Below are 11787 nucleotides of genomic sequence, written 5' to 3' on the forward strand. Positions count from 1 at the left end.
TTATATATATAACTTAAATATGAAACCTAAAAACGTAAAACATAGAAAATAGGCTTAAACATAAGATGAGAAACTGTAAAACTCCTAGAAGAAAACATAAGAAAAAGCCTTCTTTATATTAGTCTTGGTAATGACTTCTTGGATCTGACCCCAAAAGCACAGACAACAAAATTAAAAATAGACACGTGGGATTTCATCAAACTAAAAATCTTCTGTGCAGTGAAGGAAACAACCAACAGAGTGAAAAGAAAACCTATGGAATGAGGGAAAATATTTGAAAACCATAAATCTGATTAGAGGTTAATATCTAAAATACATAAGGAACTCATACAACTCAGTAACAAAAATACCAATAACCCAATTTAAAAATGAGCAAAGGACTTAAACAGACATTTCTCCAGAGAAGACATACAAATGGTCAGCAGGTATATGAAAGGATGTTCAACATCATTAATCATCAAGGAAATGCAAATCAAAACCACAATGAGATATAACCTCACACCTCTTAGAATGACTATTATTTAAAAAACACACACACACAAAGGATAACAAGTATTGTCAGGGAAGTGGAGAAATTGGAAACCATGTACACTGTAGGTGGGAACGTAAAATGGTGCAGTCATTCTGGAAAACAGTACGAAAGTTCCTTAAAAAATTAAAAATAGAACTACCATGTGATTCAGCACTTCTGCTTCTGAGTATATATCTAAAAGAGTTGAAAACAGGACTTCTGGGTTTGTTTTGTTGCTGTTGTTGTTTTTATTTTATTTTATTTTATTTATTTAGTTTTTTGAGGCGGAGTCTCGCTCTGTTGCCCAGGCTGGAGTGCAGTGGCGAGATCTGGGCTCATGCAAGCTCCGCCTCCCGGGTTCACGCCATTCTCCTGCCTCTGCCTCCCGAGTAGCTGGGACTACAGGCACCCGCCACCATGCCTGGACAATTTTTTGTATTTTTAGTAGAGACGGGGTTTCACCATGTTAGCCAGGATGGTCTCGATCTCCTGACCTCGTGATCCGCCCACCTCAGCCTCCCAAAGTGCTGGAATTTCAGGTGTGAGCCACCGCTCCCGGCCTACTGTTGTTGTTTTTAAAAAGATACCTGCACTTCCTTGTTCTTTGTGGCGTTACTCACAATAGCCAAGATATAGAAACAACACAAGTGCCCATTAACAGATGAATGGATAAAGAAAATATTGTATATATTTAATATATACAGTAGAATATTATTCCGCCTTAAAAAGGAAGAAAATCCTATCATTTGTGATAACATGAATAAACGTGGAGGACATTTATGCCAAGTAAAATCACCCAATCACAGAAGGACAAATACCATATGATTCCACTTACATGAGGTATCTGTGATAGTCAAACTCACAGAAGCAAAAAATACAATAGTGGTTTCCGGGGCAGGGCAGTGGGAAAATGTGGAGTTGTTCAATGGGTATAAAGTTCCAGTTATGCTAGATGAATACGTTCTAGAGATCTGCTGTACAACATAGTGCCTATACAGTATTGTGCGCTTCTAAATTTGTTGAGGGTGTATCTTAACAATATATTAAGTGTCCTTGCCACACATATACATACACAAAACAAAAACAGAAACAAAAACAAAGGAATAGAAGGAAACTTTGGGAGATGCTGTATATGTCCATTGCCTTGATTGTGGTGATAATATCACAAGTGTTTGCATATGTCCAAACACTTTAAATTGTACACATTAAATATGTACAGCTTTTTGTATATCAATTATTTCTCAATAAAGCTATTTTTAAAAGAAAATTATTTTCCTTTGGGTAAATACCCAATAGTGGGATTCCTGGATCAAATGGTAGATCTACTTTGAGTTCTTTGAGAAATCTCCATACTGTTTTCTGTAGAGGTTGCACTAATTTACGTTGTCACCAACAATGTTATAAGCATTCCTTTTTCATGCATTCACACTAACATCTATTGTTTTCTGTGTGTCAACAAATTTAATTAGACACCATTTTAACCTGCAGTATTGCATTTTATTGTATATCTCACTTAATTTTGATGAACATTGTTTCTTTTGCAAATTTTAAAAATTTATTTAAAGTCACATATAGATCAGTTTTAGTTTTACATACTCAAGTACTCAACATACAAATGAAAAAAATTCATCACATGCAGTATTCAAGCTTTTATCCAGAACTATGATTCTTTATCATGAAGCACATGTGCTATTAACAAAGGCACTAGAGAAGTAAGATATAGTCAAAATGGAGGAGTAGATGGATGAGATCCTCCTGGAAGGTCTGTCTGATTTTGCTAGTTGTATAAGTAAAACCAAACCTCTTATTTTGTCTACATTACCCAGATAATTTGTACTTGGATCTGGATAATTTGGAAGAAAAATTAGGGAGGGGAGTCTAACTTAGTAACTCATGTTGGTCAAAACATTCATCAGCTAACTACAAAATATTAATATAGTAGATATTAATATCTACTTTATTATAGATATTATATATAAGTAGATATTATATCTACTTTCCTAAAGTGAATCAAGAAATATCCAGCTTGGCCTTGCAGTTAGCTTTTATTCGTGAAAGATCTGCCCAGATCTTGATAAGAATCCTACTTATCTTCCTTCCTTCCTTATCGGGCTAATTTTCCAATGCTGCTCAGGGTATAAGAGTACTTTGGTAGGCAATTTGTTTATTTATTGTTTGTTCTATTATGAGCTAAATCAAGGTAGATTTGGTGTAGTCTTTGATGGTTTAAATCTTAATTCCTGGCAATTAGAAGACAATTTCTCCTTTCTTGATGATAATAATGTCTCATAAATAAAGTTTTTTTAAAAAAATTCTTTTGTCAAAATTTGTTAAAAAATATTCTCAAGTCTCCTATTTCCAGTGTCAGATAACATTTCTCACTGAGGTTCCCACAGGACCAAGACAGCTGTAACCAAAAGGCTCATCTGATGAGACCTTATCTAAATTATACAATAAAGTTTAAACCATTTTTCATCTACTAATAATTTACTGTTAATTACTTTTGAAGCTTAATTTTAAAATAAAGCAAGTGCCTATATATTGAAGATTTTTAAAGATAATCATTTTCTTTAAAAATTATCTCTTTTTTGAAAATTTGGCAAGAATTGCCTTATATTAGGGATTTTAACCCAACATTTTCCCCTGAGGACATCATGTATCCATTAATGTTGTTTCTTTAATACTTTAATGTTGTTTAATCCTTTAACGTTTTCCTGCTGGAATCACTGAGTATATCTATACCTACACCAATAACTATATTTATATATCTGTATCTATATAAATAGAAGTATCTATATAGATATGTACTATATCCAGGTAAATAGATATAGATATATAGATATGCACATATACAGAAACCACGTAAAAGGCAAAGATAGATGACAGACTATCTTTTATGTGGCTTCTGGCTTTAATATTTATGTTTAGAAAGATTGCCAAATGCTTACCTAAATTTGTTTCTAGAATGTTTATAGACCACATTTTCAATATTTTTTCTCACATAATATATGAACTAGATGTTTTCACCACACCCCTCAGCTTTTTGCCATTCCTCAGCCTCATCAGACACAGAAAATCTCAGGGAAAGAAGAAATGAGGGTTCCTTTGTGGCAGTGGCAGTCACGTTCCTATTGACACCAAAACAACTCTGTCAAAAGGATGAGTGAATATGGTGTGCCCACTCCCACTCCAAGCAAAATGGCCTCATCAAAGCAATATGTCAGAATTGTCTCATTTCATTATTTGAGGCTTATTCTGAATTAAACTCCTTTATATAGGACTTCTGTTACCCATGGAATTTTTTATGCTTCAAGTGTCTGTGTTCTAAGATGTCTGTGTCTATGATAACTTTCTGAATGTAGGAATGGGTAGAAGGCTAGAACTTAGATTAGAAAGAAGTCAGTATATTTCAAGTATATTCATATTCCTAGCGGTGGAATTATTGAGTCAAAGGATATATGGATGTCGAATTTTTACGGATATTGGGAAATAGAGCATTGTTCTCCAAAAAAGATGAATCAATTTACACTCTCACCAATAATATATTAGATTTTCTGATTCCTATATTCTTGATAATATTTATGTGTATTTACTTTTTAATTTGTTTAATTTTATATTTATCAGTATTTTATATTTGGGCAATCAGTAAAACAAAACAACATTTCTCTTTCATTATGAATGAAGTATCTTTTTGTCTTTCTGTTTCTGTTAATCATCTATATCTTTGTCCATTTTTCTACTGGATGGCATACTTACTGGTTAGTACATACATTTTAGAAATTTAGGAAATTTTCCCTTTGTCATGTTTTTGCAGATATTTTCCCTAGTATTTTGTTTATGGTGGGTTTTGCTACATAGCTGTTTAAAACTTTTTTCAGGTCAATTATACATCCTTTTTTTTTTTTTTTTTTTTTTGAGGACATAATCTTGCTCTGTTGCCAGGGCTGGGAGTGTAGGCAAGTGGACATAGCTTTTCACTGCAGCGCTTAAATTTTCTGGGGCTCAAGAGGATCCTCCCCCCTCCAGCTCCCAAGAGCTAGAAACTACAGCCCAGCATCCACACCCTGGCTTTTAAACTTTTTGTGGAAGATGGGGGGGTCTCACTATGTTGCCCAGGGCTGGTCACCAAACTCCTGAGCTCAAAGCCAATACGTTTTCCCACTTCAGGCCTCCTGAAGTGCTGGGATTAAGGCATAAGCGCCCTGCGCCTGCCAAATTTATATATCTTTAAAAAATAGTTATTGTTTCCCTTAGAATTGGCCCTTCCCATTCTAACTCACAAGGGTTACATTTTTTGCACATGTTTTCTTTTCTAGCCCATTCATGATTTTTTCTAATTTTAATGAATTTTTAATTAAACTATTAACCATAATAGAAAAAGTTACATCAATTGTAGTGGGAAACTTACTGAATTTTTCACAAAAGAAAACTTTCTGATGTAGCCTAATTCAAATCAAGAAACAAAAAATTACTAGTGCACTGAAGCCCTTCATTTTCCTTTCCAATTCAATTACCACTCTTCAAAGGTTATCACTATCTGATTCTAAATATCATAGGTTAGGTTTCTTTCATATTTTTGAATTTTTTAAATATGGAATCATATTTAAAACCAAAGTATGACATTTTGGTTTTTTAACTCAAAACCCATGGATGTTTTCAAGAAGTCATTAATGTTGTAATTATATAGGATGGGCAAAATAGTAATTGCGGGACTTTTACCATGATTTTATCACAAAAAACTTAATACAATTTTTATTCTTATTGCTATGTAATATTCCAATTTATAAAATATTGTAATAATTTCTTTATCTATTCCCACTGGCAATAGATATTTGGATTGTTTCCATTTTGGTTTTTGCCATTATAAAACAGGGGATTTTATAAACATGTGTTTGGGGATGGACTATATTATATATATATATATATATATAAGTATATATATACACACACACACACATATACATTTATGTATGACTTTGGATGACTATATATATAGAGAGAGAGAGAGAGAGAAAGAGAGAGAGAGACATCTTTTTTTGTTGGGCTTATACCTGAGAGTATAATTGCTGGGTTCAGCTTTAGTACTTCTTTTCAGTTTTCCAAAATGGTTGTACCAATTTACATTACTACCAGTAGTATATAAGTTTTGTTTGCTTCATATCCTCACTAACCTCATATATTCTTTCTATTTCATTTTAACCATTCTGATGGGTCTGAAGTGGTTTCTCACTGTAGTTTTAATTCACACCTCTCTGATGGCTAATGAAGTTGCCATTTTTAATGTGCTAATTGGTATTTAGGTATGTTCTTTAACGAAGTGCCTGTTCAAGCCTTTGACCATTTTTCTACTGGACTCTCTTTTCTCTTGTAGATTTGTGGAAATTCTTTATATGATCTGGATAAGAGTCTCATACATCCACATATCTTCTCCCATTCTATGGCTTGTCTTTTCACTCTCAATACTGTCTTTTGATAACAGGTTCTTAATTTTAATACAGTTCAATTTACCATTTTTTCTTCCTGATGAAACACTATTTTAAAAAATTTCTTTAAAACGGGTTTAATTAAATATAGTGGACATCCAATAAACTGCACATATTTAAAGTGTATATTTTGTTAAACTTTTGGGAGTGATAGGTAGTATCTATTATCTTTATTGTGGTGATAGATTCATGGTTGAATATCTGTCAGAACATCAATTTTAATAGTTCAATAATACTTCTTCCTATGAAGATACTCTAATTTCTCATTCCTCCACTATTGGGCAATGAAATTGTATTCCCTTTCTTCCCTATCATATATAAAAAAAAAAAAACCTTCATTAAATGTCATAAGGATAAAACAGCATGGATGAACAAAAAAGAACAGATACGGTTTTTGGAAGACAAGATATGCTAGGTTGCTTGGCAATGCCATCATGTGAAGAAAGAAGGGCAAGAATGTCACATAGGATGATGAGGAATGCTCCAGTCATGCTGTGCTTCAGTAATGAGCTGTCATGTGTTGTGATGTGCAGTTCTTAAGTGGTAAAGTGTGCAAGCCGCATAGCAAGAGGTGCTAACCTAGGTGTTGACAGCTGCCTACTTCAGGAGAAACTGACTGAAACAGGCATAAAACAACCTTTTCTCTTCTTAAAATGGTTTTAATTACAAAAGCATTGGCTCATTTTATTATGAATCAGAAAAATATTTGTGCATAAATGGAAAATCATTCCCTGTCCGTGTTCCTACTTCCTATAGGTAACCACTGGAAATATTTTGTTATATAAACTTTCAGACATTATAGAATAGACAGACAGTTATAGTCTATCCATAGTTATGTATAGCTATTATATATAGTTGTATAAGAAGAGAGTTTATTTTTTAAGCATAATCCTCGCCAACTTGCCCTTTTCATTTACTATCTTGCGTCTCCCTCTCCACAGCAGTGTAGTAGAGGCATATCTGCTCCTTCCTTCTCCAAGACACAGCTCAGGGTGCAGCTGATATGCCCCAGTTTCAGTCCCAATGCCTGCAGTCACCAAGATAGTTCTGGCAACTTGCCTGGGTGAGTGAATGGCTGGACACTGACAAGACCTACCTCTAGAGCAGTGTTTGCCCTGGTTCCCACACAACTGCACTTCCAAGATGAGCACTGGCTTCAGCCCCCTCAGATACCGTCGTCTTCCCTGTTCCTCCAGGTCTCCAGGACATGCATGGCAAACTCAGGAGCCTATAGAAGCCTAGATGGTCAAGTAAAAGAGCAAAGCATGCTAGGTGGAATAGTGCAACTGTAAGGAATGGGCGCGCTAGCCCTGTTTGAAGGGCAGCCACTACTCACACCATCTGATTCTTTGTCAGAAGGGAATATTGTCAGATCTCTACATTTTCAAGAGAAGCCAGAAATCAAATTTTTAATTAAAAAATCTGCTTTTCAAATGTCAGCAGCTAAGATTTTTTAAACATATTCAAGTCTTGACTTTTAATTTTTAAAATAAGCTTTATATTTTAGAACAGTTTTAGATTTACAGCAAAAATGGCAAAGATAGTACAGAAAGTTTCCATATACCCCACACCCAACTTTCCCTGTTACTAACATCCCACATTAGAATGGTACATTTGTCACAATTAATGAGCCAATATTGATACAGTGTTAGTAGTAGTTGACTGACATTTCCTTAGCTTTACCTAATGTCTTTTTTCTATTCCTGAATCCTGTCCAGGATAGCACATTACATTTGGTAGTCATGTGTCTTTAGGTTCCTCTTAGCTACGAGTTTCTCAGACTTCCCTTTTTTATTCACTGACAGTTTTGAGGCATACTGATCAGAATTTTGTAGAATGTCCCTCAGTTGGGTTTTTCTGATATTTTTGTTGTGACTAGACTGGGGTTATGGGTTTTCAGGAGCAAGATCACAGAGGTAAAGTACCATTCTCATCACATCGTATCAAGGGCACATACTATCCACATGACTCATCACTGCTGATGCTCTTGATCACCTAGTTGAAGTAGTGTTTATCAGGTTTGTTACTTTCCCCACTTTCCACACTGCACGCTATAAAAGGAAGTCACTCTGTACATCCCACACTTCAGGAGTGAGGAGTTACGCCTCGCCTCTTTGAGGACAGCGACCCTAAACAAATTATTTGGAATTGTCCTCAGCACAGTCTTCCATAACCAGGTCCTGCCTACATTTTGGGCTTTATCCCCAGGTGCTCCCTCCCCCTCCCATTCCAGGCTCATCATACTACAGGTTCAGCACCTGCAGATCCTGCATGGTGCCATTCTTTCTCATGTCTCTTGCTCTCACTATTGCCATTGTCTATGCATGGGTGTTCCTTATCTTTCCCCTTGCATGATCAACTCCCCTTTGACCCTTTGACCTTCAGGACTGCTCAAGTACACTCTACTCTAGAAAGTGTTCCCAGAACCCAGTCTGCCTCGAGGGATTTTCCTCAGTCCCAAAATACCCTGTGCATTTTCCCACCATGACATTCATTCCTCCCTATTGTTTATTCTCAACACACTCCCTTGTTAGATTGAGAGTTCTTTGAGAGCAGGACTGTCTTCTCACTTACCTTTCTATCCTCTGTGCTTATATAGGGTATACCCAGACACTGGGTAAATATATTTTGAATGAATGAATGAATGAACAAATGTACAGAATTCTAGATACAAGATTTCGTCTATGAATTTCCAGTCTTTCTGCCTTATCAACAATCACCACATTCTGCCTTGCATTACGTCTGTTTAGGTGCTTGTCTTACTTATTTTAGTAGCTCTATTGCACTTTGAAGGCTATGATCATGTTTTATTTGTACTATAATTTCCAGGTCAGTGTCTTACACATAATAGGTGTTTAATAAATCTTTGTTGAATAAGCAAATGAGTTAATGAACAAATAAATGAAGCTGCCTGCACACATAATTGGTGAGAGGGAATCGCACAAGGAAAGGAAGCATAATGAACTGGAAAATAAATGGCATAATTTCCAAATGAAATGAAGTTGACTTGCCAAGCACATTATTTCCAAATTTTTATCATATGCTAGTAAATATTGTCACGTGTTTGCTTAAAGAAATTTAAAAACTTAATTCTTAATGAAATAGCTATATTAACTGCTCCTTAACAACAGAAAGGAGGGTCAAGCCTGATTCATCTCTTAGAGATGGACCTCCCGACAAAAAGATCCATGCTGCTACTCTTAAAAATTCCTCTTGCATAACACAACATATGTTCCTTCCTCCCCTTTAATAACCAAATGAGCTTATTTCAAACACTTTTAAATAGCATTTTTCTTTATCTATCTCTACTAGAATATTATTTTTCTAAGTATCCTCTGCTGGAGGGAAGTAAACAGAAAATAACCATTCTGGAAGGAAAACAATGTGCTTATAGCAAGACAGATTACCATAGTCATCAACACCAAATTCAACTGCTGCGGAAGAATTTCACTTAGAGGAAACTGAATTAGGAGAGAATTGAGTTCCTCTTTTTCTTGCACCAAAAAATAAACGGTATGAGTACTTCTTAATTAGTATTTGATTAGGAAAACCTGTAGAGGGCGTCCTTGCACCAAGAGCCATAGAGGTTTGCGCAGAACTAGGAAAAAAATGTTAAATTAAAACCACACACTCCAAGTCAAAGAAAATGCCTATTGTGCTGTGAAATTATTATCTTTACCTGGGTGACACTGGCATTACAACGTTGAAGTGTTTTAAAAGCAGCCTAATGTTCATACATTATATACATGAATATTCACAGAAATAAAAAATAATGAAATGTTGGAAAACAGGTAAATATTTTTATTTTAAAGGAAAAATGACTGCAAAGCTTTGGATGCAAACAGACTTAATTATGATTTATTTATCATTATGAGGTATAATTTACTAAGAGAATGGGCTTTGAAGTCAGAGTGTCTGGGATTTGAACCCTTACTCTCATTTACCAGCTGGATATCCACAGTCAACTTACTGGACTTTTTGAGCCCTCTTTCCTCGTCAGTAAAATGAGAATAATAGTAGTAACTACTTAAGAGTTGTGAGGAGTAAGTAAACACTTAAATAAAAGTACTTTAAAAATTAATACACTGCAAGTTCAACTCAGTCATAGACTTCTTATCTAATTCCCTTTTTCCTTTTTTTTCTATTGGTTGGTTGTATAGCTGCAAATATTTCCTTATTGGAAATCTATATTCTTAGAACCTAACACTGATTTAACTTGATGCCCGCACATGTCCAGCTTCTCTTCTGTTGTTTCTGTTTGTTTTTCCCTCTTGCGGCATCTGCTACTCTACAAAGGACTGACTGAAACACCACGCCCAGCCCCAGACATTTGATCTTTGAGGCATTTGTCACAGCATCGGGTACTAAAGAACAAAGACAAGTAAATGAACCTTTTCTAAGTCCAAAGACTTTCTAAGTTTTTTTATTAAAAACAAAACAAACAAACAAACAAAAAAACCCTTTTGCTTCTGTTTTCTTTGCGCATCCAAGGAATTAGGCAGGAGGCAAAAATAAGTTCTTTCTGCTGGGCCAGGTGGATAGGTTATGCTGCAGCCCACTGCCGGCCAAGCATGCTTCTCACAGACGAGGCCAGAGCCTTGGTTTTGCCCCCACGCACCTGTGAATTCGGCAACTTAAAAAAAAATGTATTATTTTATTTATTTATTTATATTTTTTTGAGACGGAGTCTAGCTCTGTCGCCCAGGCTGGAGTGCAGTGACACGATCTTGGCTCACCGCAACCTCCACATCCTGGTTCAAGCGATTCTCCTGACTCAGCCTCCCGAGTAGCTGGCATTACAGGTCACCGCCACCACGCCCACCTAATTTTTGCATTTTTAGTAGAGACGGGGTTTCACCACTTTGGCCAGGCTGGTCTCGAACTCCTGACCTCAGGTGATCCGCCCGCCTTGGCCTCCCAAAGTGCTGGGATTACAGGCGTGAGCCCGGCCGAACTGAGCAACTTCTAAAAAATATCAGCAAACGTGAAGCTATCCACGACGTTAGTGGAGCCCTACCCCGGAGGGTCGGGTACAGCTATCAACCACGGCCCAGGGCACTCTTCCGGGCACTGCCGCGTTATCAGGGAGACAGACTGGCCTCCCCAACTGCTGGGTGTCGGGCAAGTAGCAGCTGAACGCCCTTCCCCTCGAGCCAAGGCCAGTGCCTGCGATCAGACCACCGGACAGTGGAGCCTCGAGTTTTAGCTGCTTGGGAACGCGCAAAGTGTCAGCCAATCGCAGAACAGAGCGCATAGGGTTGGCGGAGAGAGGAATCCTGCCGGCTGAAAGGGAGACGATGGGCAATTTGCGCCTTCAGTGAGCGCCGGAGGAGGAATAGGAGTCATCACCCTCTTCACCATCACCATCATCAGCGCTCAGTCAAGCCCAGCATTGTCTGCTGTCCCCATTTCCCTCCCGCGAAGCCTCCCTTGGCCCTAGGCGAGTGACGTCCCAGGGGTCTCTGAGTGCCCTTCTCCGGGTTCGCCAGCCCTACACGCCCACTTCGCGTGCGCTGCACTGGGCTCACCGCGCTGTGAACGCTGACTCAGGGGTCCCGCGCGGCCCCGCCCCCGGGGGACCCCACAGCGCCCCCAAGTGGCGGCCGCCCGGGCCTTGCAGGCCCCACTCTTCGCTCGCACCTCGCTTGCGCCAGCCCTTCCCGCTCTTCTGTTCTCGCTCTATTTGCCCCGCTGACTGCCGGCCTCGCCAGCTTTGCCAGTCTTACGTCTCTGCCACCCCCACTCCCGCCCGCGCCCCATCTTCTTGCACGGCTCACGCCCGTTGCCCCCCCG

At 37.8% G+C, this 11787-nt stretch overlaps 1 protein-coding gene and 1 pseudogene across 1 annotated transcript in view; one reads left to right on the forward strand and one right to left on the reverse strand.

Moving 5' to 3' along the window:
* Positions 1 to 11248, reverse strand: part of LOC108529333 (MICOS complex subunit MIC26-like) — a 25258-nt pseudogene extending 14010 nt beyond the window's left edge.
* Positions 11249 to 11291: 43 nt separating this feature from the next.
* WIF1 (Wnt inhibitory factor 1) overlaps positions 11292 to 11787 on the forward strand; it is a 72185-nt gene continuing 71689 nt past the window's right edge. The window contains exons 1-2 of the mRNA XM_017871566.1: positions 11292 to 11311; positions 11435 to 11720. Of these exons, the coding sequence (XP_017727055.1) occupies positions 11292 to 11311; positions 11435 to 11720 (306 nt within the window). The remainder of the gene's footprint in view (positions 11312 to 11434; positions 11721 to 11787) is intronic.

Source organism: Rhinopithecus bieti, unplaced genomic scaffold, assembly GCF_001698545.2.
Source record: "Rhinopithecus bieti isolate Rb0 unplaced genomic scaffold, ASM169854v2 scaffold_5924, whole genome shotgun sequence".
In the NCBI taxonomy this organism is placed as follows: Eukaryota; Metazoa; Chordata; class Mammalia; order Primates; family Cercopithecidae; genus Rhinopithecus; species Rhinopithecus bieti.